This window comes from Pleurodeles waltl, chromosome 1_2 (genome assembly GCF_031143425.1).
Source record: "Pleurodeles waltl isolate 20211129_DDA chromosome 1_2, aPleWal1.hap1.20221129, whole genome shotgun sequence".
NCBI lineage: Eukaryota > Metazoa > Chordata > Amphibia > Caudata > Salamandridae > Pleurodeles > Pleurodeles waltl.
The window spans coordinates 876,363,817-876,391,443 of NC_090437.1; the positions used below are offsets into that span (position 1 = coordinate 876,363,817).

The 27,627-nt window shown below is 45.9% G+C and overlaps 1 protein-coding gene across 1 annotated transcript in view; it reads left to right on the plus strand.

Moving 5' to 3' along the window:
* WWC2 (WW and C2 domain containing 2) overlaps positions 1-27,627 on the plus strand; it is an 800,549-nt gene that overhangs the window by 475,643 nt on the left and 297,279 nt on the right. Inside the window, exon 15 of the mRNA XM_069199258.1 lies at positions 12,386-12,578. Coding sequence (XP_069055359.1) covers positions 12,386-12,578 — 193 coding nt within the window. The remainder of the gene's footprint in view (positions 1-12,385; positions 12,579-27,627) is intronic.

A 27,627-nucleotide genomic window follows, 5' to 3' on the forward strand; every position in this document is an offset into this window, starting at 1 on the left:
GTGTGAGTCTGTAAGTGATAATGATCTGACGCTTCACCATGGTCCCCATATCCACAGGTGGTCTGTACACAGATGGTGCCCTTCCTCGCCACAAGCGTCGGTACCTGTGAGGGTTAAGAACAAGGAGACACATACACTGGCAAATTTGCTAAACACATTCACTGCATTCTTCATAGTAGTATCTGTACAATAACTGCAACCTGACAGATGTACATTGACATCATTAAGAGTGAACGGAGTAAATTATGTGTGCATATATACTCTATGAATAGAGACATAGGTGCTTCATATGGCTAGTAGGCCCAGCATTGTGAGTAAATTGAATTTCAAGATGCGTAGGTGATGGCAAAATGTCTGCCCAATGTAGTTCTGCCCCTTCGTTGTGGAAGTGACCTAAGACCGCTAGCGGTTGACGTCACAGCGTATGGCGGTTTTGACCGCTGTTCGCACCCTCATTGGCTAACATGGATGCCAATGGGGAATCCTGGCGTATTATGATCGCCGCCGGTGGTGACGGTGCATTCCGTCGCGGAATGTACCCGTGTTCGTCATTGTGTGATCACTTGACTCCCTGATCCTGTGCAGACAAGTACTCCACTTAGTGTACTGCTGTGGCCTGCCTCTGGCTATGGATGCTCCACGTGGTGCAGGGGAAAGGGCCCCGGCCTTCACCCAGGAAGAACTGGAGAAACTGGTGGAAGGGGTCCTGCCACTGTACAGCAGACTCTGTAGCCGGCCAGAGGTACAGGTCAGTCCGGGTTTGGGGGGCACTGTGTGTGTAATGGATGGAGTGGATTGCTCTGATGTGCGCTACTGTGAGCCAGGATGGGGCTTGGTGCATGGAATGCTGCGCGCCACTGTCCTGCATGTCCGGCAGTACTGTCTGTCCTATGTCTAACAATCAGCCATCTATTGCCATCGTGCAGGTGCCTGACCCCTGTGTTTCGTCTCTGTGTCTCCCTACTAGGTCAGCGCCCACCAGAAGAAGGCACATTGGCATGCCATCGCCAAGGAGGTACGGACCCTGGGGGTCTACAACCGGCAGAGCACCCACTGTCGTAAGAGGTGGGAGGACCTGTGGCGCTGGGCACGGAAGATCAGTGAGGCTCAGCTGGGGAAGTCCTCCCAACGTGGTAGGGGTGCCCGTCGGGCACTGACCCCCCTCAGAGCAGCCTCAAGATTGGCTGGGTGCGCCCAGGCAGACTGGCAGCCTGTGCATGCTCTAGTTGCTGGGCTGGAGAGAGCATACTGCGCATGTGTGTTTGGCCGGCCCAAGACGGCTGGCCAAACACACATGCATTCTGAGGCAGAGTGCGGTGCACTCCACCTCACTGCTCATCACCCCCCAAGGCCCGCCCTTTTACAAGAAAATGATAATAAGTGCAGTTTATTATTGTTTTCCTGTGAAGGTTTTGCAGCTGCTGGCGGGTGAGCGATGCTCCTCCGCCCTAATGTAGGAGCCGCCCCTGCTTATTATGCTTGTGTCAGTTATATGCATTAATAAAAACAAAGGCAAAAGTGCAAAGTTAGTAATGGACTGTGATGTGTGGTTCTTATGAAAAGATGTTCTGATAAATGTTCATACTGAGTGACAAATTTCAGTTACTAACTCATGCACCCATACTTTAGTTTGCTGCAAACTGTGCTCCACTTATAACTGTATATTATTAAGCCACAGTGCCATCTAGTGTGCTAAAAACACATTTCTGAGGCACAGACTTTTCCATCATGCCCATTGCATTGTTAATATCCCGCTTCAATTCTCATTCGGATATTTCAGACGTCTTCTAAACATATGGCGACGAAGCAGCTAAAAGGATTAATGGACCTGTTACTTACATATGTGATTAGCAGAGAAAACTCATGTTCAATCTCCAAGATTAGAAATCAACATTAGTAACATGAGTGTGACCAAATTAGATAGTAGAGAGAGTTGCTAAGCTTTACATGCGCTTACAACCAGCAGAGATCGCAGATGCATTTTTAAAACATGGAAAAATTATACAGCTCCAGTGGCTGAATTCCATCTACATCGGGCGTGATGCAAGGACAATGACACACCGTAAAAAAGTGGAGTGTGAGACCAATGGCGTACGTGGCTGTTAACTAATTTTTCAGTTGAGATAACATTGCAAGCACGGGAAAGGCTGAAGCGAGGATGGTTAAAAACAGACACAATAACAAATCATTAACAGTGCGCTTATAGTAGTTACCGCAATCAAATCTTCAAAACCATGTAAAAGCTATACAAAACAAACAACGATATGGGAGGGTTGGTGGAGAGGGGAAGACACGAACAGGAAACTCAGGGATGGGCGTGAGGTGCTGTGGGACGGCAGTGCGAGTTGATTCAAACGCCATGGCCACCAGGAGCATGAGCACAAAGGAGAGACACAGAGGAAAAAAAGTAGTTTGCTCACAATAAAACATATCAGCACTCGTGCAGTAATCCATGTAACATAGTCAGTCTGCAAGGTGGTAACAAAACCACCCCAAGGCGGACAAACGTAAAGCATTTACTAATGTCTTCAAAGGATATTTGCAAGGCAAGCTCAAGAATGAGTGAAAGTGCTGGGAGCATGAGGTGGGCGTGGTTAAGAACCCACAACACTTACAACAGGTCAAAGGGCATGCGCGCTCAACCTAAAAACCACTATGGTGCGGCTAGCACTGTCTGCATCTTAGCTTTTTTGATTATTACTTTTAACCATGCTGTACAGCGGTACTGCACAGCATCTGCACTGTTCTACGGAATGGCTACAAACATTGACAAAGCTGTTGTAGGCGAGACCTATTGACTTTGCCAAAACCTGTTTTACTGTAGTGTCTTGTTAAGCCTCACTTTCGGGCCAAATGCAAGTAATATCTCATTCTTGACTTTGAAAATGGACTTTTACTCTGCTTCATCTTCCATTAGTGTGGTTTTCCAACAATTGCTTTGTGTATTTGTTTTGTAGTGTGATTGTGTGTGGTTAGTAGAAATGTGTTTCTTAAAATAGTTTAATTATGGTTTGTGTCAATTAGTGTGAGAGTAAAATTAGTTTAATTCACATAAGGGTTATTGTATTTTTTTGTCCATTGATGTGTATGCCCATTTTTTCATTGAGCTGTGTGATAGGTAGCCCATTGCTCGGCCTGTCCTGTTTGTTGTGTGAATAGGTGCTGGTAGCTGGGTACATACCTATCGTTAGACTTGGCATCCTTGGTGTGGTCTTCCCTAACCTTTTGCCTCTGCTTCCCAGGTTGTTAATGTGTGCTGCACTCTGTTTGTGATGTTTTTTGATACTCTGGGCACCTTACCACTGCTGCAATGTATGTGAAAGTGGCCTATCAATGATTGGCATATTTGATTTGCTAGTAAGTCCATAGTAAAGTGCACTAGAGGGGCTCAGGGCCTGTAAACCAAATGCTACTAGTGGGCCTGCAGCCCTGGTTGTACCACCCACATGAGTAGCCCTGTAAACGTGACTCAGACCTGCCACTGAAGTGTCTGTGTGTGATGTTTTAATCCGCCAATTGGACTTGGCAAGTGTATCCACTTGCCAGGCTTAAACTGTCCTTTTCAATTCATGTAAGACACCCCTAAGGTCGGCCCTAGGTAGCCCCATGGGCAGAGCGGTGTATGTTAAAGGTTGGACATGTACTGATGTGTGTTGCATGTCCTAACAGTGAAATACTGCTAAATTTAGTCTTCACTGTTGCAAGGCCTATCTCTCTCAGAGGTTAACATGGGGGCTGCCTTTAAATATTATTAAAGTGCAGATTCCCTTTGAGAGCAGATGGAAATGTGGATGTTGGGGTCTCTGAACTCACAATTTAAAAATACATCTTTTAGTGAAGTTGTTTTTTAGATTGTTAGTTTGAAAATGCCACTTTTAGAAAGTAGGCATTTTTTTGCTTAAACCATTTGACAGTTGACTGTTTGTGAATCTTCTCTATACAGTTAGACAAAGGGCGCTGGTGTGTAGCCTGCATATCCTGATGAGCCATCTGTGCTAGATTGGTGAGAGGAGTGGTCACTTCCACCTGAAAGGGTTGTGCCTGCCCTCTCACAATGCAATCTTCAACCCCCTGGTGTGTGTCTGGGGCCTGGCTTGGGCAAGGCAGGATCTTGTGAACAAAAGAGACTTTCCTTTGAAGTAGGCCTACTTCAAAGGCAGAAAGGGTGTAAGTATTGGACCCAAAAGCCCTGAAGATTAGATCACTACTAGAACAAAGAGGAACCTGTGCCAAGGAGAAGAGCTGAAGGCCAGCACCTGGACTCTCTGCTGAGACTCTTGCCCTGCCAAGTGGTACCCTATCCAGTCCCTGGGACCATGAAAGGTGAAGTTGGTAGACAAGAGCTGAAAATCCATGCGGACAGTGCTGTGTGGGTAAATTTTCGACACTCCATCTGCAACGCGGCTGATAAACGATGCTCCGCCGGCTTTGTGGTTAAAATCACCACTCCACCTGCATCACAGCTGGGAGATAAATGCATCACAGCTGGAGAAGCGATGCGCAACACCCGCTTACGGCTGCTGATATTGATGCAAACCCCATGCAGCGTGGTTTTCTAACACCGTGCCACAGGATTTTCCACGCATCGCCCCTGCGCATCAAAGTCAACCCAACTCTTTGCAGATCCAAGGTACCCCGTCCAGAAATCAACATGTTGCTCTTTTGTGAGGGAAAAAAATGACACATCATCGACCCGACTGGAGAAGAAATGACACACGGCCTCTCTTGTGAGGAAGGAATAGACGTATTGCTGCCTTTTCCAATGCACGCTCGCCCGTGCGGCTTTATTTTTGACACTAACCAGGTACTTTGTGCAAAATCATCGTTTCCGTTGTTTTCTATGGCGTAAGACTCTTATTCTTTTGAAACTTCATATTTTAAGTTGTGTATGTTGGATTTTACTGTGTGTGTTGGTGCAAATACTTTACACATTGCTTCTGAGATAAGCCTGACTGCATGTGCCAAACTACCAAGGGTGTAAGCAGGGGTTATCTACATGTGTTTCTCCAGTACCCTCACTAGAGTGAGGGTCCTTGCTTTGACAGGGGGTAACCTGACTGCCAGCCAAAGACCCCGTTTCTAACACCTATCATTCAGTATTGTGCACATGAAGAGGAAACATGAAACCACATGAATTGTTCTAACATTTGTTAATGTGGTGAGCACTTTGCCTCGTATACACCCTTGGTTATGTGTTAAGGGCATTAAGGTGCCAGTTCTGTCAAGAATGTTCTGTTGCAGAAAGGCAAACTTTGAATTTGTAATGTTGTTAGTGGGTATTGGTGGGTGGAGAGCACTGTTGGAGTATTCAGAGGTAGCCAGCTGTGACCTATCTGAGGTTTGTTTGGCTGTGTGTTTCGGGTTTTGTCTTGTGTGTACTGATTGAGTGATTGTGTGTTGTGTCTTGCATTGGATAGACTTTGTATATTTGCAATAGCCATTACTTTGTCTAACCCGTGCCTTTTTGCATGTGCATGGGGTGGGCTTGTGCGTAGGATATTATGTGAGGTAAAGCTTATTGATAGGTGGGTGTCCTTTAGAAGGTAAGCAAAAAAAGGTGATCTTTACATAACAGTGCATATATCAGAATCACCAGTGGAAAAGCAAACAGTAAACGCATTTTTTTGTAGAGATAGCAGTGTAGTGTATTGTTAACTGTATGTATATTGTTTTGGTCTTGAAGCTCGGCTAGGTGTTGGACTGTCTTGTGTGACAAAGAGTAATAATCCTTTAACCTAAACCTAGACTGTTAGTTACAGGTGTTTTTTCTAACTCAATTGACAGACTTCATACATAACTACAGAGATAAGGACGATTGTGTTGGAAGAACAGGACAAGTGTGATTTTTATTGCTTGACGTGGTTATTCTAAGACTATGTGTCTGGCATGCATAAACAAATATCTTACTTTGAAATGTGCTTGGTATTTTGGTGTGTTACCACATAGCTCACAAGACGCCCTTATGACGGGACAGACTATCACTCAGTGAAGGGCAGAGATGTGGTTGTATTAAGAAACTCTAAAGAACAGCTGTAGTGCCTGATTCTCACTGCTCCACTGCAATGCTCTTTGAGTGAGTCCTGGTTCCGCAGATCTCCATGTGGCACAGATTAGTTTTCGTTTTTTGTCAGAGGGATTTTCCTACATATTGTTTTTGCCTTGATGGGGATCTTTGTTTTAGTTGAAGATTCTACAGAGACGAGTACTAATCTGACGAATACGTTAAATAGCTGCAGTACAGGTTATGCCGACCTAGGTGAGGTATTACCACACACAGGAGAGGTATTTACTAGGTGTGGTAAATACCTTCTACATAATATTCAGAATCGGTTGTTTGCGCACACAACTCTACAAGTTTTGCTCTTTTTCCCAATACATTTCAGAAAGTTTGATTAGCTGTAATCTATATGGAAAAAAACTGTGAGCGGTGATAATTATCTCACAACTCTGGGTTCTGCACATTAATTGATGTCGTTGTGGACCTCGCTTTCATGGGTCAGCAGGGACATTTCTGCCTGTACTGTGGCATTGTGGGATGCTACCAAAAGTGATGACACCACACCAGCTACATATATGACACGTAGTCTGTTCGCTCAGCTCCTCGTGTACTTTGTAGTGTCCTGCTGGACACATTCTAGTGTTTGGCCGGCCTATCTGCTGAGGGCTGGCCTCCCACATACACCCCACACCCACCCAACACAGGCGTCACCGGTCAGGTGACCCTGGCAATAAAAAGGGCTCGGCGCACGTGCCCAGGGCCAGTTTCACCCACTAAGAAACCGAGTCCGTGTCGTCTCCTTTTAGTAACATTGGGCCTAGGGCCCCAACACTACATTGACGATGAGCGGGATCTGCAACCCCACGTGGTCGCAGACATGAGATGAACAGCAATCGGTGGAGAAAGGAGAAGTGAGGCCATCGCAGCCCCAGCCCCACCGGTGTCAATGAGGGGGTGAGTGCTGCCGATCGGAGCATCCGCAGCACTGCCAGAACGGCTGGAGGCGCAGAAAACAATTAAAGCGCTGTGAGGCGCGCAGTGCTGTGTTCCCGGTGCCCCTGAGGAAAATGCCCTGAGCCTGCCCCCCCCCAGAGTCGGATAGAGCGCGGCCCGCAGTGCTGCAGGGTCCGCGCAGCACATGGGCAGAAGGCGCTGTTGCGCGCCGTGAAGAAATGAAAGTGCTAAAAAGAATGGCTGGGGCCGTCGCCCCTTTACTCTTAAATAATGGTGCTCCCGCGCACTGAAGAAAACAAAGAGAAATGCCCAGGGCCGCACCCCCCCTCGAATAAAATGGCAAGTTATGGCCGGGGCCGGTTGCCCTCAAGAAAAAAATGCGGTCCGCAGCATGTGCCAGGCTGCGGCAGCGAGTGAAGGACATGGTGCGATCGTGCACCGAACAAGATTTGCCCAGGGCCGCCCCACTCCAAAAATGCCGGCAAAACGGATCGCAGCACAAAGGACTGCTGCTGCGGCCACAACGTGGGATCCGTGATGGTGCTGGTGTACACCACAAAATAAATAAAAATGCCCAGAGCCGCCTCCATCAACCCTCGTCGGGACCGAGCAAAGTGGTGCAAACACGCACCGAAAGTAAGTTGGAATGACATGGTGCAGGCACGCACCAAATACATGAACATTGCCAAGGGCCACCCCCACTTCCCAAAAACATGTGCATTGAAGCTGTAAGGTGCTGACACGCACCTACAGAGAAAAGACAGTGCCCAGAGCCCCCCACCCCCTTCTCACTGCAACGTGTGCCCTCTGCATGCCTCCTCAAAAGAGGCTATGCAGTGGAAAAAAAAAAATAAGAAGAAAAAAAAAAGAAGACAGAAAAGTGGAGAGAAAAAAAAGACACTTACCTGCTGCTTCGGCAGCCCCCTCCAAAGCCCCCTCCAGCCTGGATCCTCTCCGGTGTCTGTCTCCAACAAATGAGGCACAAGAAGAAGAAAGAGTGTCTTTTCAGGCATGAAATAAGTGCACTACTGACATCCAGTGGCCAAAGTTGGCACTGCACCCTATTTCTGTTTTAAAGGAAAACAAGCTTGGATGACGGCAAGTCCATAGCAGCACTTTCAGAAAGTGACTGCTCCAGACCAAGAGTGCGCCCCTGGACAGAAATGGCGCAGAAGACGGAAACGGCGAGGAAGAAGGACGTGACGCGGACGACACTGCACAGGGAAGGAGAAGACTGCAGCTGCTCCAACCAAGCTGCACCCATGAGAAATGGACGTAAGTGCCACGTAAGGCACGAAGAGTGCGTACATTGGACTGCGCAGCCCCTGGCAGCCATCCACCGCCACGCCGAGAGAACGCCACATGTCTCAGCAGTGATGGACATCACCGCAGGACAAGAAAGGGACATGCCAGGCAATAACAAAGGACGACCAGGAAAAGAGAGACTATGTCAAGTGCGCAGAGAGCTGTGCCAGAGAATGCGATGACGAAGGCAACGCCCGCAAAGATGGAGAGAGCACCCGAGAGCGTGATGTAACGCACGGGACAAGAGGCCGTGCCAGCCGGCCTTTCTTCAACACAAGATTGCCACCGTTGGTCCATCACCCAGAAGGTCATCAGAAGTGACCAACCCTGCAAAGCACACCAAGACTTCAAGCAGGACCCAGTGCTGAGAAGGCACTGCCTTAAGGCGCAAGCACTGCGCCCTCCAGTGAAGAGGAAGCGGAAAAGAAAGTGACCTGCCGTCACTGCCCTGCAACGTGCCTGAGACTAAACAAGGAGTGTCCTCCCCCACACTGCCTCAAGACGTAGTCAGCAGCAACTCGCAGCAGGCAAGAGGAGAGTCGCACACCCTGAGTGGTACAATGCCACCGCTGCAACACGTGGAAGAGCCCCTAGTCCTTCAGCAGGACAGGACCTTCGAAAGGTCCACACGAAAGGAAGACAAGTGGCCAGACGCCACAACAAAGGAGAAGAAAGTGTGGCGTAGCACCACGCTATGAAGAAGGAAGAAAGGAGACTGTGTGATATCACCTGTCACACTGCAACAAAGAACGGAGACTGTGTGACATCACCTGTCACACTGCAACACCTGATGACCACAGAAGAACAAGAATGGAAGATCAACAGGGTGGAGAGATGGAGGACTCCTTCCACAAAGGAAGAGTGCACCCACAGACAAGACAGCCACCCGGGTGCGGTGACGTCACTGGAGACAGTTCGGCGGGAGTGCCAAATGTAAGACGCCATGTGCGAACCGCGTACTTAACCCACACGTCAAAGGTGACCATCCTAGCCACCTGTCCTCGGCTGCTTGAAGCAGATGGCACCACTGCTAGCATCTGCACATGAGCAAGAGAAAGACTGCACTCGCTATGACAAAGTTACTCCAATTACCTTCACTCCAGCAACATCACTTGTCGTCCAGGTTTCCAAATGGCAAAACATCATCATTGCAGTGTGCATCACGGTATCCATCAAAGGAGCAGTTAAACAACCAGACTGGAGCCCTACACCTCTGCTTTAATGCTCTGAAGAACCAGACAACCAATGACCAACTGTTCGCCCGGTCTGTATCCTGCTCTCGGTGACAAGAGAAAGTCGTGACCTAGACCCCTGTAATTGCACGAGCGACTAGGCAGTGGATCCTAGGAGGTCTTGCAGCTGCCCTATGTGGCACACAGGCAGCCCCAGCGCAGACCACAAGCAGTCCTGTAACAACCCAGACAAGGGGCCTCTCAAGCTTGATAGAGGACTGGAAATTGCCCCACCGATGAAGTCAAAGAGACAAACAGGGCTGTGCAATGGAGACTCCAACATGTCACAGCACACCAAGACTGTCTTCAGTGAATTAACATGACACCAACTAGACACCCTCCTTGCAACGTGATAGACAATTGCCCTGAGACCGTCCGAAAGCCCGCATGCACCTGATTCATGTCAGCAAGCACCCTGACCACGGAACATCCACCCTAGTGGTTGCACGAATGATTTGACCATGGCTCCTGTTGGGGAGCCTACAGCTGCCGGCAGATGGCCCACATGCAGCCCAGCACAGTCCATGCCAATCCCGTGGCAAACCCATCGAAAAGGCCTTGAGGAAGTTCCATAGTGAAGAATCCACAAACGAGAGGTGGTCTGGAAGCAGCTCTGCCATCAGAGTGTCAGAATGTACAAAGGTTTCAGAGGAGGACCTCACGCCATCACAGATGTCATCTGTCTTTGAGGGATTGGCCTTTGTGAAGCCAGGATGTCTCGGCAAGCAGATTCACAGTGGACTCCACCAACGCTCGTGATGCACCCAATTCGAATGATACACCCAATTCGAATGATACGCCCTATTCGAACAAATTGAACTGTAAACACCACCAGCCTCGCCACGAGTGCCCACAGGACTGAACCACAGCGCATCAGTGGGCACTTAACCAGCCATCTGACTGTCAGAGTCCGGACTTCTTCCACACAGTGTTCGTGCCCGGCTGTGACTGGTTAAATCATGAACTTGTGCAGAAGGATCCATGTGCTCACAGCTGCACCTGCCCACTGCAATCCTGCAGCCTCCCTTCTCAAGGCCGAGAGACTGATGGTGGTGTTTTTGTTACTGTGTTTTTCTCTTGCAGCTTGGACTTTGTTTTTGTCCCTCAAAGTTTTGGAGGAATGTAGTGTCCTGCTGGAAACGTTCTAGTGTTTGGCCAGCCTCTCTGCTGAGGGCTGGCCTCCCACATACACCCCACACCCACCCAACACAGGCGTCACCGGTCAGATGACCCTGGCAATAAAAAGGGCCGGGCGCACACGCCCAGGGCGAGTTTCACCCACTAAGAAACCGAGTCTGTGTCGTCTCCTTTTAGTGGCATGGGGGCCTAGGGTCCCAACACTACCTACTTTATACCACAGGGAGAAAAGAATATTCAATTAATAGTCACAGGATGACAAGGAAAGGCGCACTTGTATGAAGACTGCAAAAAAACTGAAAATGCACCTCAATTTGTTAAGAATAATTAATGCTGTATATTTAGTACAATAGACGTGTGTGCTCACACTTGTATGCACATTATTTTCTGTTTTACTTATAGCTAATTTGAATACACTCATTTGTTTGTTGCAATGTGTTGGGTACCTTGAGACTCTTACTTCGTATTTCCATAATTTCACATTTTTTCCTCTTAGTCAGTTTTTGGAGTGTATCTTCCTTCAATCCATTGAATGGTTTTATTAATTGTTTAGAAATGAAAATCAACCGTAGGGAAAGTTGTCTAGCATTCTGCCAATCACAAATGTCCAGCTCGATCTTTTTCACATTTTAGCCTTAACCACAATCACACAACAATCATACTGTTCAACACACATCATGTTTGAGATTCTACATCTGTAGTAGAAAGGATGTTAAAAAATAAACTGAGTCTGCATTCTAGCCAATGCTCAAAATAATAAAATAATACCACTACACATGAAAACACCTTTTAAAAGTAATTATTGTTGGACCACCCAGCAACCAGCAGTAGTGGGAGGTTCACATTACAGTATGTATTGGAATGCGTATTCAGTGAAACATCTGCAATTGCACACAGCAGTACCTAATGCACAACTGTTAATTTGCTATTGAGTTCTGCAGCAGAACCTGGAAATGCCAAATCCACCTTAAAAAAAGGCATAACTTCTGAGGAGAGCAAGTACATGAATCAAGGCCTTAAAGCGAGAAATACCATCTTTTAGGCAAATAATACTTTTTGAGTTGTGCTTCATGCAACAAATCTTATTTTTTAAGTCGTACAAATAAAATAATGGTTACCTGTGATATATACTTGTATATATAAATATGCGCATAGTGTTGTTTAGTATTTGTTACAGTTTGGAATTTCCATAATATAGTTGGTATGTCCCTGCTTCCCCCCACTCCTCCTTCCATCTGCTTGGTGTCTCCAGAATGTAGAACCCGGTGGCTGGAGATTCTTGAGGAGAGCGGTTGTGAGCTGTGGAAGCAGGTCTGGTTGGTGGATGGAGTTTCTACTTCTAGGATTTAACTTGAAATAAACGTGTTGAAGACTACAATTATCGGCTTTGCATTCTCCTTCTCCGTCATGGATTAACAGGAGATACTACATTACCCAATTTAATTTCACTCAGGTTAAAAACTGTATAAGGGTGGAAGACTAATTTAGTCCTACTAGAATTTGCAAACATGACATAAAGGTGTGAGGGCAAGTGTTTAACTCTGTACCATGTCTGCTAAGTATAAGTAGTGGTAAAGACTTCCATCAAACACTGGGAAATGTGGAGGCTCTGCCTTGATCTTAGTTGCTGGTAAGACTTTTTAAAGGGAAGAATAGAAATGCCCCCTGTAGATTAAAATGACTGTCATAGCTAGAACTTGTCTGTATGAGTTGTGGCATATCACACCTGACTGCATGCTTGATTTGTTTCTTTTTTCAGGTATTTTAGAGTTGTCGTGCTTCCATCATCAAATGATACCAGCTGTCTCTTCCGCACCAAAGTTCACCCTTCTACTGAAACCATTTTGTTCAATGAATTGTTCCGGGTATCTCTTTCATTGGCGGCCTTGCAGCAAAAAACTCTAAGAGTGGACATCTGCTCTGTCGATAAAAGTCACCGGGAGGAGTGTCTGGTATGTGTCGCTGTTTGATAATATGAGAACTATATGAGTTATAATAAAAATCTCAAAAACATACATTTTTCTTCACCAATTGACCACCCTCAAAAGAAGAGCAAAAATAGCGTGTAGCTTATCCTTTGTTTACTGCTACTGATCATTGCTTTGTGCATCATAACATCCTACAAAAAAGTAGTGCACAGATAAACCATGTCAATTTTCACATGCTACAGACAGGAGAGGCATGCTTATTATGGTTATACACATTCAATACAACGATTGTGGCTACTATAGGGCTGCAAAGGTCTCATCCAACTTACATCACCATTTCTCCAAAGTGTGGGCTCTAGTCAATCCCACACTAGATTCTGTGGTCATGTCATAGGGTGTCGGTCATGAAGACTCATGTGGGAATTTCCCCTCTCCCTCCTATCCAGTGAATTGGCGGAAAGAGGACGAATTGCAAACAGGTGCAAACTACATTATTACATGTTACTTACATTGTACAAATATTGGATCCCACCCCAACAACAGATCTGACTCTCCAGTTTGCCTGGATAACTGCCTTACTGTTGTGTGCTCTGCTTCTTCCCATCTCTGCATTTTATGTAGCCAGTTCTCCCTAACTGGAGCTGTTTGTGCCTACCAGGACATGTCTACACATCTTTTAGCACAACCAGTTCAAATAAGCAAATCTATATGTATTATTCGACTTCCCAGAGCAAGGTATAAGCCACAGTAGACAGGCAGTTGGTGTCACAGTTGTTAGCACGCCCGGTCCTTAGTAAGTAAACTTACAAGGGGACGCGTATAGGTCGATGAACCTTTTGATTTGCATGGAGTATCCTAGCCATGCAGTAATCGATGACCATCAATAACCAGTACACAAACCAATAAGCAAACAGTAGTCAACATTTCATGAATAACAACAACTCAATTAAATGTTTTATCAATTTTATTTCCCTATTAGTTACAATACTAAGTCATAAGGTTAATTCAAACCTTCTTCAATCCACTCAATATTAATTCATTAGTGACCATCAATAACATAATCGAATCAGAATTTGAGAAAACACACGTTCTAATGCCTCAACATAAGCCAATAAAGAAAAATATGTTAACATGTGTAGCAGAGTTCATCAAATCAGTCAATCATTTGTCACTGTATATGTCAACGTCTCAGAATAAGAACCCTACCTAACACAGATTAGCATTAGCATGTGGGACTTCATGCGAAAACAAAACAGTTTAGAACTATGAATTTGGAAAAACATCTAGCTAGGAGAAAAACTATAAAACAGCGCAGTTGGTACCTAGAAAGAAAAGGCACAAAAAGTAAATCAGTCACATTGTCATAGCTACCAATCCACGGTATGGATCAGCAACAAAGTCAGTCTTCATCTTCAGGTCATCAATCGATCATCAAGGCATCAGGCTCTCAAGAGCATGAGCCCAATGACAGAATCTCGCATCAATTTCAGCGATAGATCTCTCCCCGATCATCTGCCTCTAACATCTCCCCATCAGTTCTCCATCGGTTCTGAAGTTTTTCCCCTTTGTCACAACATTATATTAAAGTCACCCAGCCTATCCTCCAAATCCTAATTGGTCAATTAGTCACCATATATGACACTACCCAATACATTCATTTCTTCAAATCTATGAATTCTAATATTACGCCATTCTCAGGGTGTCGATTGGTTCACTTTACGATGTCCTCATCATCCGGCTCATCAGGTATCGAAAATGTTGCATCTTCTTCTCCAGTCAGTGTCTCTATTGTTCAAGTACTGAGAAAGTACATCACGTCTGCTTTACCCAGTCCTCAATACAATTTTGATTCCCTCATCTACTGTACATCGGTTGATTGCAGAAAATTCTAGCTGAGCAGATTTTATTAGCACGAGTAGTTCAGGGTCAGTTCAACACATTAGCTTCTCTACATTGCATGATTATTCAGCTTCTGCATGAGGCCTGGCAAAACTAGGCCACACCTTTGGCTAAGTTACCTCTACAATATAATGCAAAACTTACGTTATATAATTCAATATGACATACTACTAGATTATTATTACTCATTTTCAACATTTCACATACTTTTTTGTCATTTTAGTATAATTCGTGAATTTTGGTGGCCACTTCTCCGTGGGCACATTTTCAAATGCGCACATTATTTTTCTACATTATTTTTATCTACAATTTATTATTATTTTTCAAAATGCATAAACACTCATTAATAATTTTTGTTAACATATCTGCTTCAGCAATGTCTACCCGTTTATTCATTCACTTGGATATTGTGTCAGTCACATTTCTCCAGTATGGCAGCAGGATCGGGTAGTCCCAGATCATATGCAAAATCCTGCATCATCTTTCCAACAACTGGGGCACTCATCCTTGAACTCCTGGACCGTGTAAAGGCAGGGCTCACTCAGGGCTGGCTTTAGGACAGGTGGCGCCCTGTGCAACAGTTTATTTTGGCGCCCCCATCCCATGGCCACCTCCTCAGTTTCACTCAATACCACCCGGCAAATGTGCCCCTCATCTCTCCTTCGCTCCCCTTTCACATACATTCATGTGTTTTAAAGTACTTGTGAAGGCTGGCATTACTATTCCACTCGCCTAGTCACATAAAATATAGGGACATATTTAAGAGCCCCTAGCACCATCCTAATGCTACATTAGCGTAATTTTTTATGTTAATGTGGCTTTAGAAGGCCAAAAACAGCGTGCCATATTTACAAAGTGGTGCAATGCATGCATTGTGCCACTTTGTATCCCTTTGCGTTACATTATGCCTGCCCCAGGCATAATGTATGCAAAGGTGGCATTCCCCCAGTAGAGGGGCCAAAAAAATGGCACAAAGAAACCTGACAGATTTCTTTGAGTCATTTTTTTCCAGCACTTTTAATGCCTGCTCAGAGCATGCGTTCAAAGGAGGCTTCTGTTGGTTACAGTGGGCCTCTGGGTGCTTTGCAGGTCAAAAATTCTTACTCCAGTCCCCTAACTAACACCATGGTGTGCCGTATATTAAATACAGTGCACACATGATGGCGTTAGGGGGGGGCACTAAGGGGTGCAAGAACAGTGGCGCATCACTGTGTGCAGTGCCACTGTTTTCAAATATGCCCCTTAGAGGCATATTTAAAAGACCCTAGTGCATGCTAACGCCACATTAGTGTCACTGTTTAAGCTAATGTGGCATTAGAAGGGCAAAAATGCTGCACCATATTTACAAAGTGGTGCAAAGCATGCATTGTGCCACTTTGTAACCCTTTGCACTACATTATGCCTGTGCCAGGCTTTATGTATGCAAAGGGGGCAACCCCCATTAGGGGGGGGGCAAAAAAATAGCGCAAAGAAATCTTTCAGATTTCTTTGCGTCAGCAGGCATTAAAAGGAGGTTTCCATTGATTACAATGGGCCTCTGGGTGCTTTGAAAGATTAGCGTCAACATTTTTATGGTAATCCTGCAAAGCGCTGGACTAGCATAAAACATTCTGACACTAGTCCCCTAACTACCGCCATGGTGCGCCGTATTTTAAATATGACGCACACATGGTGGCATTAGGGGGGCACTAAGGGGTGCAAAAAAAGTGTTGCAGCCCTTGTGCAACACCACATTTTTAAAATATGCCCCATAGGGCCATATTTAAGAGCCCCTAGTGCCATTCTAACCTTACATTAATGTCATTTATTTTTAGGCCAATGTGGCATTAGAAGGCCAAAAACGCTGTACCATATTTACAAAGTGATGCAATGCCTGCACTGCACCACGTTATAACCCTTTCCACTACATTATGCCTGCACTAGGCAAAATGTATGCAAAAGGGGCATCCCCCCAATAGGGAGGCCAAAAGAAATCTGTCAGATTCCTTTGCGTCATGTTTTTTCCTGCACTTTTACTGCCTGCTCAGAGCAGGCATTAAAAGGAAGCTTCCATTGGTTACAATGGGCCTCTGGGTGCTTGGCAAGATTAGCGTCAAACATTTTTATGCTAATCCTGCAAAACGTCAGACTAGTGTAAACAATTCGAACGCTAGTCTCCTAACTACCTCCATGGTGCGTCGTATTCTAAATATGACACACACATGGTGGTGTTAGGAGGGCACTAAAGGGTGTAAGAAAATTGGCGCTGCAGCAACACTTTTCCTAAATATGTTTTTTTTGCAGCAGGCATATCAACCCTCTATGCTACTTTATGTTGAGTCAAAGCTGCCACTAGGCAAAACTCCCACCTCTCTCCCTAGCAGGAACATTAATCACAAGAGGTAGCTTGACATTTTAATTGTTTTCTGAAGTCTGGACGCACATGGAACTTTTCAGCAGGTGCTTTTAAATCACAAGTTTCGGAAGTTATTGCTAAACATAGCGCCCCCCTGAGGTCAGCGCCGGGTGCGGCCGCACCGCTCTCACCGCCCAGAAGCCAGCCTGGGCTCACTGTCCCTGTTTGATCATTGGTTTGCCTTTAAACAGGTGCGCTGGGCGCAAACAGTTAAAGTGTGCCCTATTACAAATAATGCACTGCCCTCAAGGCAGCTGCAAACTCACAGTGCCCTAAGAACTGCACATTATTTTAAGATGGAGCAGCTGTTTGAAACAGCCAGTCCATCTTTCTTTGGGCTGGTGTGAATCAGCTTGCATTTAAAGAGGGAACAGACATCCCCCTGCAGGTGGGTACAGAGAGTGACTGCACCTGCCTGCAGGGATACGTCTGGGCTGTCCATGGGACCCTCTTTAGTTCCTCAAGGGGGATGCCGTCAGGGGCACCGTGAGTGTGTGCCACCTCTTTGTGGCACACAGTGAATGTGCCTTCTCTTGGCTTCTTTTGCCATATGGCACAGGGGCAGAGTGATTCCCTCATTTTCGTGAGGCAAGCCCCCGGGCAAAAAAGGGAATAAACACTCAAGATGGTGAAGCGGTTACATATGCGCGGCATATGACATACATCCCCTAGTATACTTAATGTAATCTCTAGGAGTGAAGTATGCCTAATGAAGGTTTATTGAATTAGTTTAATCTGTGCATTGCATGAGACTGTCACAATGTACTGATTGATTTTAGCCTGTTTGACTTCTGACATCTCCTTACCTGTGTCTACTGCCTGTTTGGTTGTAAACTCCTGTAGTTTGCATTTTCACAGAGCTTTATGTGAGTATCGGCCTTAATGTTACATAAATGTCCTGCATGTATTGTTGCATGTTTTTTCAAGCTCATTTAGAACTTGTCCCCACTTGTCTACCACCTCCTTCTCTGTAACTCCATATGCCAATAATGGAACTGGGTGTAGCCCATATTTGTCACAACTTTTCTCTGACTCTGTAGTCATGTAAGTTGCTCACCTGCAGAATTTTCACTTCCGTCTACTGTTGTCTACTTCTACGATTCAACAAACTAATAACCTTCTGTTCCCCTCTAACCTGCCTTGAGTTCGGCACTGACTCTGATGCTGTCTTCCATTCTATCTCCAAAACCTGTCCTTCTTTCATCGATCCTGGTCCTAAGAAATCTGAATAAAGGGGAGATTTTGTGAACACCAAATTATATTTTTATGAAAATGTGCATGTCATGCAATATAGCATAGAGCTTCCCAAATTGTTTAGTGGCATAGCTGAACTATTATTGTAGCACTAATTTATATTCAGAGCTGGGGAACTCAAAAGAGACCAAAAAACTGTCTTGCCATGTTTGGTTTGAGAAGTCATTTATTCATTAATCAAAGTATCCTGTAAAGCACAAGAGAAATACTTTGCTTGTGGCATGTGTAGCTGTAGATACACAAGCTTTGCATACTCCAGCCATCTAATGTTTGGCTCAACATGTGCAAGTTATTTTTCTTTAAAGAAGTCTTTTCAAGTCAAGAGGTATAGTAACTATACATATTGCTGGTTATGCACATGGCATCAGCTCCATTATTAGATTGTTTTTTCTTTGCCGTTGGGTTCAAACATGTCCCTTCAAGCTCCGGTTTGGTGCCATGTGGTGTTCTCATAGGACCCACTCGGATCTTGTCCTCATCAGAAAATATTACAATTGAGCCTCATCAATCGTCTCTCCAATCATGTCACTCCTTCAACTTAAGGCCACCATTTGGACTTTTTTGATGCCCCTTTCAGGGCCTGGACCCCTTCAGCCACCATCACTTTCTCAATGCATGAGATTGTCCCAGTGATGGAGAGAACTATTTTTCCCTTTTGCCCCAAGTGTTACTTCAAATAATTATGGACGGGCCTCTACCAAGTCTGTACCGCTGTTTGTCACCCCCTGACCAGCAAAAGGAGTCCTATGCAGCATGCCACCCATTCCACAACAAAAAAAACCTGCAAAACTGCTGAGCTTGTATTACCTCAATATCAATGGTGCACCGTCAACAAGTTGACATCCCCAACCTCCCTGGCTCTGACATAGAGGAGGTGTCATTAGCCGAGAGTTCAAGTTCTGAGGCTGAGGAGGATGAGCCCCCATCAGCGCAATATCTGACAAAAAAGGTCACAGTGAGTACTGTGCTCCCACAGACTGCTCCTCAAAATCACTCTCATTATGGGAATGTTATGCCTTCTAACTCTCGGCTGCTTATGAATCCTTCAGCCCTCCAATGCTGCAAGGCCAGGGTTGGTACCAATCAGAGGGTTTGGACCAGATGTCTGCCCAGACTACAGCATCACAGTCCTCCTCCCAACCTTGCCCATCCATCTCTGCCAATGCATCAGTTTCAGCCTTGAAAACATCCATGAACCCGCTATGGAGCTTATGGCGTAGGATCCGAAACACAGCTCGGAACTGCAAGGGAACCAAAGACAGTTGGCTCTGAAAAGATCAGCGTCCATCCTTTTCTCCTCTACCACTTCCAAGGATTTAATTCAGCTGATCCTCTAGCACTTCCCCAAGAAGCTCGATCCCTGGCACCAGTGTAGCCACATACAGCCTTGTACCAGTCAGATTCCAACCAAGCCTCCAGACGAACCTAAGGACCCTATTTCTCACAAGAAGAAATTGACTTTCGAAGAGACCTTAAATCCACCTTCCGAGCTAACCCACAAGAAGCATCAGCACCATGGTAAGGACACCTCTCCACCACCTCCATTGCCTCTTCCAATATCTCCCACTCCTCATTCCCCTCCTCTACCACACCCTACTAGGTCCACCTCTCATCTACTGCCTGTGTACCATATGCCACGCTGACCTAAGGGTTCTCTTCCTTCTGGGGGGCGTGGGGGAGCCCAAGAACTTTCTACAATCCATACGACCCACAATATGACCTGAATCCCTATGATGATCCCAGAGATGACTACAACATAGAGCCCCCAGCTGACACTGACCCGGACCTCCATCCAGCTAAGCCTTCACCCCCAGATGACACCACCTCATACCATGAGGTTCTCCACCGTGCAGTCCTCTTCTACAAGGTGGAGATGCACATGCAACCTGAGGAAGAGGACTTTCTTATGGAGCCCCTCTCCTCCACGTACAGGTTATTGCAATATTTACTATGCTTAAGGGCCTGCGTAGGCTTGCACATGATATATTCAAGGAACCAGTGAAGGCGTAAGTTATTGCCAAGGGTGGATAAAAAATATAAGACATTACCCTCTGACCCACCTTATATTAGAGGCTAGCTACCACCCAACTCATCTGTAGCACATTGAACACAAAAGCATGCCAATTCCCGGGGCATAGAAGATGCCCCCATCCCGACCAAGAGGGCAAAAAGACAGATGCAGCAGGCAAACATGTCACAGTCAAGTCCACCCCACATTAGCATATCACCAATTCAGTGGGCCTGCTCTCTCGATACGACTTTGCTCACTGAGATGAGATGGGAGATCTCATCAAGCACCGAAAAGATCAGCATAATAACCTGTGGCAGGAGTTGGTGGCAGAAGGGAAAAGTATTCCCAACACCAACATAAGAGGCACTATGGACGCAGCAGTAAACATCACTGGTTGAAGCGTAGGCACCAGTGTCTTTCTTCACAACCATGCGTGGCTGCATGTGTATGGTTTCAAACCAGAGGTACAAAAACACTTCCTCAACTTACATTTTGATGGGAAGCTTCTCTTCTGAACACAAGTTGATGCGATGATGCAGAAAATTAAAAAGGAACAGAGACAGCCAAGGCTATGGGTGCCCTACAGTCTCCATCTGCTTGTGGCTCCTTTTGCTGCATGCAATGTATTGAGGAGACCAAATCCACAACCCCAAAACATCCGCAACCTTCCCCAGACAGCAGCAGCAAAAAACACCCTCTTTGGGTTACCACAGGGGAGGATACAAGGACAGCAACGGCCGGGGTAGGAATAAAGATGCTGCCCCCAAAGAGGCCGCACCTGCCAACTAGTGACTCCATTACCCTTTGCCAATCAATTAATACCTGTCAGAGGAAGATTGCAAGTGGTTCGGCTCCTCTGGGCCGAGATCACCTCAGATCAGTGAGGTCTAGACATAATAGCTGGGAAGTACTGCCTTTAATGTACACAAATGCCACCAAGCATCCCCTTGCAGACAAAGGCTCTCCTTGGAACATCAGTGTCTGCTCGACGAGATGATGCACACACTACTGTGCATAGCAGCTGTAGAAACTGTATCACCCCAACACTGCAGTAACAGGGTATACACATTATCCTTCCTGACTCCCAAAAACGATATGCCCCTGAGGCCCATCCTTGACCTCAGGTGCCTCAACAAGTACCTTCTGTCAGAGCACTTCCACATAGTGATGCTCCAGGATGTCATTCCTGTACTACAGAAAGGGGACTTCATGACTGCCCTTGACCTGAAAAATACGTACTTTCACACACCCATCCACCATGTGCATTGAAGGTTTCTCCTGTTTGTGGTAAGTGGTCAGTATTATCAGTTCAAAGTGTTACCCTTTGGAATAACCACAGCTTGCTGGGTATTTATAAAGTGTCTTGCAGTGGTAGCTGCTCACCTAAGAAGGAGTGTGTCCAAGTCTTTGCTTACCTGATTGATTAACTAATGAATGAATGAATGAACCAACATTTATAAAGCGCAATATCCATAATTACAGGTATCTTGGTGCTGCAGCAACTCAACCAAGTTCCCTCTGCCCCCAATGAACTGCCTCTCAACACTTACACACCTACCACAAACCTTCAATATCTAGTCCTTTTTTGGGAACAAACAGGTTTTTAGGTTTTTCCTAAAACTAATCAGATTTCTGTTGGCTCTAAGCTCAGCACATAAATCATTCCATATCTGGGCTGCTTTGAACTTGAACAACCTCCCTTGCAACCTAATTTTCCTGAATATATGCATCTAGAACAAGTTTGCTGTAGTAGAACGTAAGTTCCTAGTAGGCTTGTAGTAACAAAACATCTTTTGCAGCAATACTGGTCCGGTGCCATTTACCGCTTTATGAAATATATATAGAGCCTTGAAAGTGATTTGCTCATTCACTGGCAGCCAGTGTAACGCTCTCAAGGCTGCTAATGAAGATTGTTTTTTGTTTTATTCAAGGCCAGTTTTGCTGCAAATTTTTGTACCACCAGTCTACGTGCTGGCAGAGCCAGTAATGGAACAGTTTCCTCAGATTTCTTAGCAAACCAAAACAGGTGGCTGCTGTTTTGTTGATGTGCATTTCTAGGGAGAGTTTTTAATCTATGTAGAAACTCAGATTCTGTACTATCTGCAATGACTGCAGGTTCTATGTATTCTCCCATGGCCAGAAATTCCTGGGGAGTAATCTGGGCTGGTTAGAAGGGGAGCAACATAAAACTCAGTTTTTCCTTCACTGAATTTAAAGTAGTTATTTTTTAGCCAGCTAGCCATTTCTTGAATACAGAGCTGAAAATTCTTTATCGAATTAGGGATACAATAAGCTGTGTGTCATCAGCATAATTCACAAAAGAGATCCTAAAGGATCTATACATACTTAATAAAGGGTGTATGTGAATGTTGAGTAGAATGGGGCTCAGGGCTGAGCTCTGAGGTACCCCATATTCTGTTTTCCTGAACTTTGATTGGAAAGGGGGAATGGAGATCGGTTGATGTCTATTCATCAGGAATGATTCAAATCATAGTAAACAGGTTACCTCCACTCCTATTTCTTTGAGTCTCTGTAGCAATATATGGTGGTTGACGGTGTCAAAGGCCGCTTATAGATCTAATAATATCAGTACTGCCATTTAACCTCCATCAACCACCATCCTCAACTCATCCAGGGTCAGAATTAGGGCAGACTCCTTCCATGTGCTGGACGGAAACCATTTTGTTCAGCCTCCAGGATATTATGCTTCTCCAAAAATATGCACGTTCTACTCATGCATTTCCCACTATTTTAGTTGGATAAGGAAGAAGAGATATTGAGCGGTAGTTGCTCATGTGATTTCAATCCACTGAAGGTTTATTTTCAATAATGGGGTCACCAGAGCTTTTTTCCAAGCCTCAGGTACCTTACTGGTCCTCAAGGATCGATTACATATTTTAATCAGACTAGGGAGTAATTCCTCTTCTCTGTCTTTCCAGGCATACGTAGGCTGAGGGTCGACCTCGGAGCCCGAGGAGATACCCCCCACTAATAATTTAAATTCCTCCTTTTTAATAGGTTTGATACTTTCTAACGCAATGTCACGAAATTCCATCTCCAGCCCTTTCTCAGGGCCATATGCAGCTCTTGAGGAGGGAAAGTGTACCCTAGCCCAGCAAATGCTGCTATCTCTTTTTCAGACAGATTGGCTGGTAAGAAATGTCATGTCTCATTCTTATGATGACCTCTTATATTGCCCTAGTCCACTTGCCAGGTTACATATATGTCCGTTGTAGGAGTGCGTAGCAGCCAAATGGTCACAGGTGGAGGGTCAAAAGGAGGATCTAGTGTTTATGTGGGGCTGCACTCATTGTTCTCTGCAGTGGTGGAATGTCATCAACCTGTTGGAGGGACGCCCCTTCCAGGACTCCATTCCACATGTGACCATCACCATGGACATTTCCCTCACTGGTTGGGGTGCACACCTGCGGAAACTGACCGTACAAGATGTGTGGACTTCCAGTCAATAGGATCTTCACATGATACTACCTGGAGCTGTTAGCAAACCAACTACCCTCAAAGCGTTCCTTCCTCTCATGCAACAAAGACTAATTCTAGTCAGGACAGACAACAAAACTGCTATGTTTTACTTACAGAAGCACAGCGGCACACACTCCCCACAGTTGTCTGCGCTAGCTCATAGCGTTTGATGGTGGACAGTACATCACAGAACCAACGACTTTGCAGACCTGCTCTGCAGGATCCATTAACAACTCTACGCACAAGTCCTTCTTTTGTACTTCCACCAATGGTGGTTCCCCCACATAGACCCGTTTGCCACTGCAGAAAACACAAAATGCCCAAGCTTCGCCTCCCACAGTCCATGGGCAATGCAGTATAGATGATGTGGTCAGGAATATTTTCCTGTGCTTTTCCGCCTCTCACACTTCTTCCATTTATAGTTCGGAAGCTTTGGCAAACTTCTTAAACTCTCATTTTAGTAGCTTCGACTTGGGCCAGACAGCACTGGTTTACCACTCTTCTCGACCTATGCAGCTGAATCTTGCAGTTTGGCTCCTGAAGACTTAGAATTTGGCTTCTTCAATCTGCCTGCAGAATGCATGGCCATTGTAGAAGAAAGCATGCAAGCCTATAATGAGAGCTTGTTATGCAAGTAAGTGGAAACGGTTTATAGGCAACTGTTTCCCTAAGCACATTGATGCTCTCAAAGCAGCAGTCCATTACATGTTACCTTCTTCAATTGCAAAGTCAGGCATCGCTTATACTTCTGTCAGACTTCATTTGGCTGCTTTTGCTGCTTACCTGAAAAACAAAGAACAAACTTCAGTCTTCAATGTGCCTGTTATCAAAGCCTACATGGAAGGGCCCAAAAAGATTATTCCACCCCAGATGCTACATGCTCCTTTATTGTCCTTAACATTGTTCACAATTGTAGGAAAGTACCATCTTGCCTGGCATGTTACCCCAATTTTTACATGTATGTCAGTTTGTTTTTGCCTGTCTCACTGGGATCCTGCTAGCCAGGATCCCAGTGCTCATAGTTTGTGGCCTGACTGTGTATACCTGTGTAGTGACTAACTGTGTCACTGAGGCTCTGCTAATCAGAACCCAGGTGCTTATGCTCTCTCTGCCTTTAAATTTGTCACTATAGGCTAGTGACTACTTTTACCAATTTCATTTGGCATACTGGACGCCCTTATAATTCCCTAGTATATGGTACCTAGGTACCAGGAGATCCCTATGAGCTGCAGCATTTCTTTTGCCACCCATAGGGAGCTCAGACAAACCTTTACACAGGACTGCCACTGCAGCCTGAGTGAAATAACGCACATGTTATTTCACAGCCATTTTCACTGCACTTAAGTAACTTATACGTCACCTATGTGTCTAACCTTCACTTGCTGATGGTGCCCCCACATAGTTCAGGGCCATTTCCTCAGACTTTGTGAGTGCAGGGACACCATTACACACATGCACTACATATAGGTCAAAACCTATATGTAGCTTCACCATGGTAACTCTGAACATGGCCATGTAACATGTCTAAGATCATGGAATTGTCCTCCCATGCCAAATCTGGTATTGGGGAGCCAATTCCATGCATCCCTGGGGCTCAACTACTGCCAAACCAGCTCTCTGGGGTTTTCTCTGCAGCTACTGCTGCTGCAGCCCCACAGACAGGGTTCTGCCCTCCTGAGGTCTGGGCAGCCCAGTCCCAGGAAGGAAGAACAAAGAATTTCCTCTGAGAGAGGGTGTTACACCCTCTCCCTTTGGAAATAGGTGTTAAAGGCTGGGGAGGGGTAGCCTCTCCCAGCCTCTGAAAATGCTTTGAAGGGCACAGATGGTGTCCTCCTTGCATAAGTCAGTCTACACCGGTTTAGGGAACCCCCAGTCCCTGCTCTGGCGCAAAACTGGACGAAGGAAAGGGGAGTGACCACTCCCCTGTTGATCACCACCCTAGAGGTGGTGTCCAGAGCTTCTCCAGTGTGTCTCAGACCTCTGCCATCTTGTTTCCAGAGGTGTGAGGGCACTCTGGCGGCCTCTGAGTGGCCAGTGCTAGCAGGTGACGTCAGAGACCCCTCCTGATAGGTGCTTACCTGACTAGTTAGCCAATCCTCCTCTGAGGGCTATTTAGGGTCTCTCCAGTGGGCTTTTCCTCAGATAACGACTTGCAAGAATTCACCAGAGTTCCTCTGCATCTCTCTCTTCGACTTCTGCAAAGGATCGACCGTTGACTGCTCCAGGACGCCTGCAAAACTGCAACAAAGTAGCAAGAAGACACCAGCGACATTGTAGCGCCTAATCCTGACGGCTTTCTCAATTGTTTCCTGGTTGTGCATGCTCTGGGGGCTGCCTGCCTTCACCCTGCACTGGAAGCCACGAAGAAATCTCCCATGGGTCGACGGAATCTTCCTCCTGCTCCAGCAGGCACCAAACCTCAGCGTCACTGGTACTGTAGGACCCCTCTTATCCTGACGAGCGTGGCCCCTGGAACACAGGTGGTAGACCCAAGTGACCCAGACTGTCCAGTGGTCCACCTGTCCAAATTAGGAGGAGGTAAGTCCTTGCCTCCCCTCTCCAGACAGTAATCCTGTGCACCGCGTGATCTGCAGCTACAAGGGCTTCTGTGCACATTTCCAAGAAATTCTGCATGCACATCTGGGCCTAGGTCCACTCTGTCCTGCGATGCTCAGCTCCCTGAATTGATCTCCGGTGTCGTGGGACTTCCTTTTTGCAGTGTTGAGATGACCGCCGTGTTCAGACTTCTTGAACCCATGTTCAAGGACTTCTGCGGGTGCTACCTTCTTGTGCTCTCTACATTGCTGAGGGCCCCCTCTGTCTCCTCTCCCAAGTGGCGACATCCTGGTCCTTTCTGGGCCCGGGCAGCACCCTTTTTCTCGAACCATGACTCTTGCAGCTAACAAGGCTTGTTTGCAGTATTTTGCCAAGGAAACAACTCTGCATCCTCCAGCATGCTGTGGGACATCTTTTGCACAAAGAAGACGTTCCTATCTCCTTTTGTTGTTGCATAATCTTCAGTTTCTTCCAACCGGAGGCAGCCATTTTGCACCTTCATCCGGGGTTTAGTGGGCTCCTGCCCCCCCCCGAACACTTTCGCGACTCTTGGACTTGGTCCCCTTCCTTTGCAGGTCCTCAGGTCCAGGAATCCGTCTTCAGTGCTTTGCAGTCTGTTGCGGTCTTTGTGAAATCCTTTATCACGACTTTAGTGTGTTTCTGGGGAAATAGTAGTACATTACTCCTAATTTCCAGGGTCTTGGGGTGGGGTATCTTGGACACCCTTAGTTTTTTCTTACACTCCCAGTGACCCCCTACACACTACACTAGCCTAGGGGTCCATTCGTGCTTCGCATTCCACTTTCTTAGTATATGGTTTGTGTTGCCCCTACGCCTATTGCGTCCTATTGTATTCTACAGTGTTTGCACTACTTTCTGACTGTTTTACTTACCTGATTGGGTTTTCTGTGTATATTTTGTGTGTTTTACTTACCTCCTAAGGGAGTATATCCTCTGAGATATCTTTGGCACATTGTCACTAAAATAAAGTACCTTTATTATTAGTAACTCTGAGTATTGTCTTTCTTATGATATAGTACCTATATGATATTAGTGGTATTGCATGAGCTTTGCATGTCTCCTAGTTCAGCCTTGGCTGCTCTGCTATAACTAGCTCTATCAGCCTAAGCTGATAGAATACTACTACTCTACTACTCTACTAATAAGGGATAACTGTACCTGGCCCAAGGTGCAAGTACCATTGGTACCCACCATAAGCCAGGCCAACCTCCAACAACACTGGACTAATGCCCCCTCCTTTTAAACCGCTTCACTTTTGTTCCTTCTAGTTTCTTTCCTGGAAAGGGTCCTTTCTAGTAGACATCACTTCCCTCAGTTGTGTTAGTGAGATACACGCTCTTACCCTAGAAGAACCTTTTTTCCAAGTACATCATGCTAATGTAGTCCTTAAGACAAACCCTAAATTCCTGCGGAAGGTGGTTTCCACCTTTCACCTCAATCAAACCATAGAACTCCCA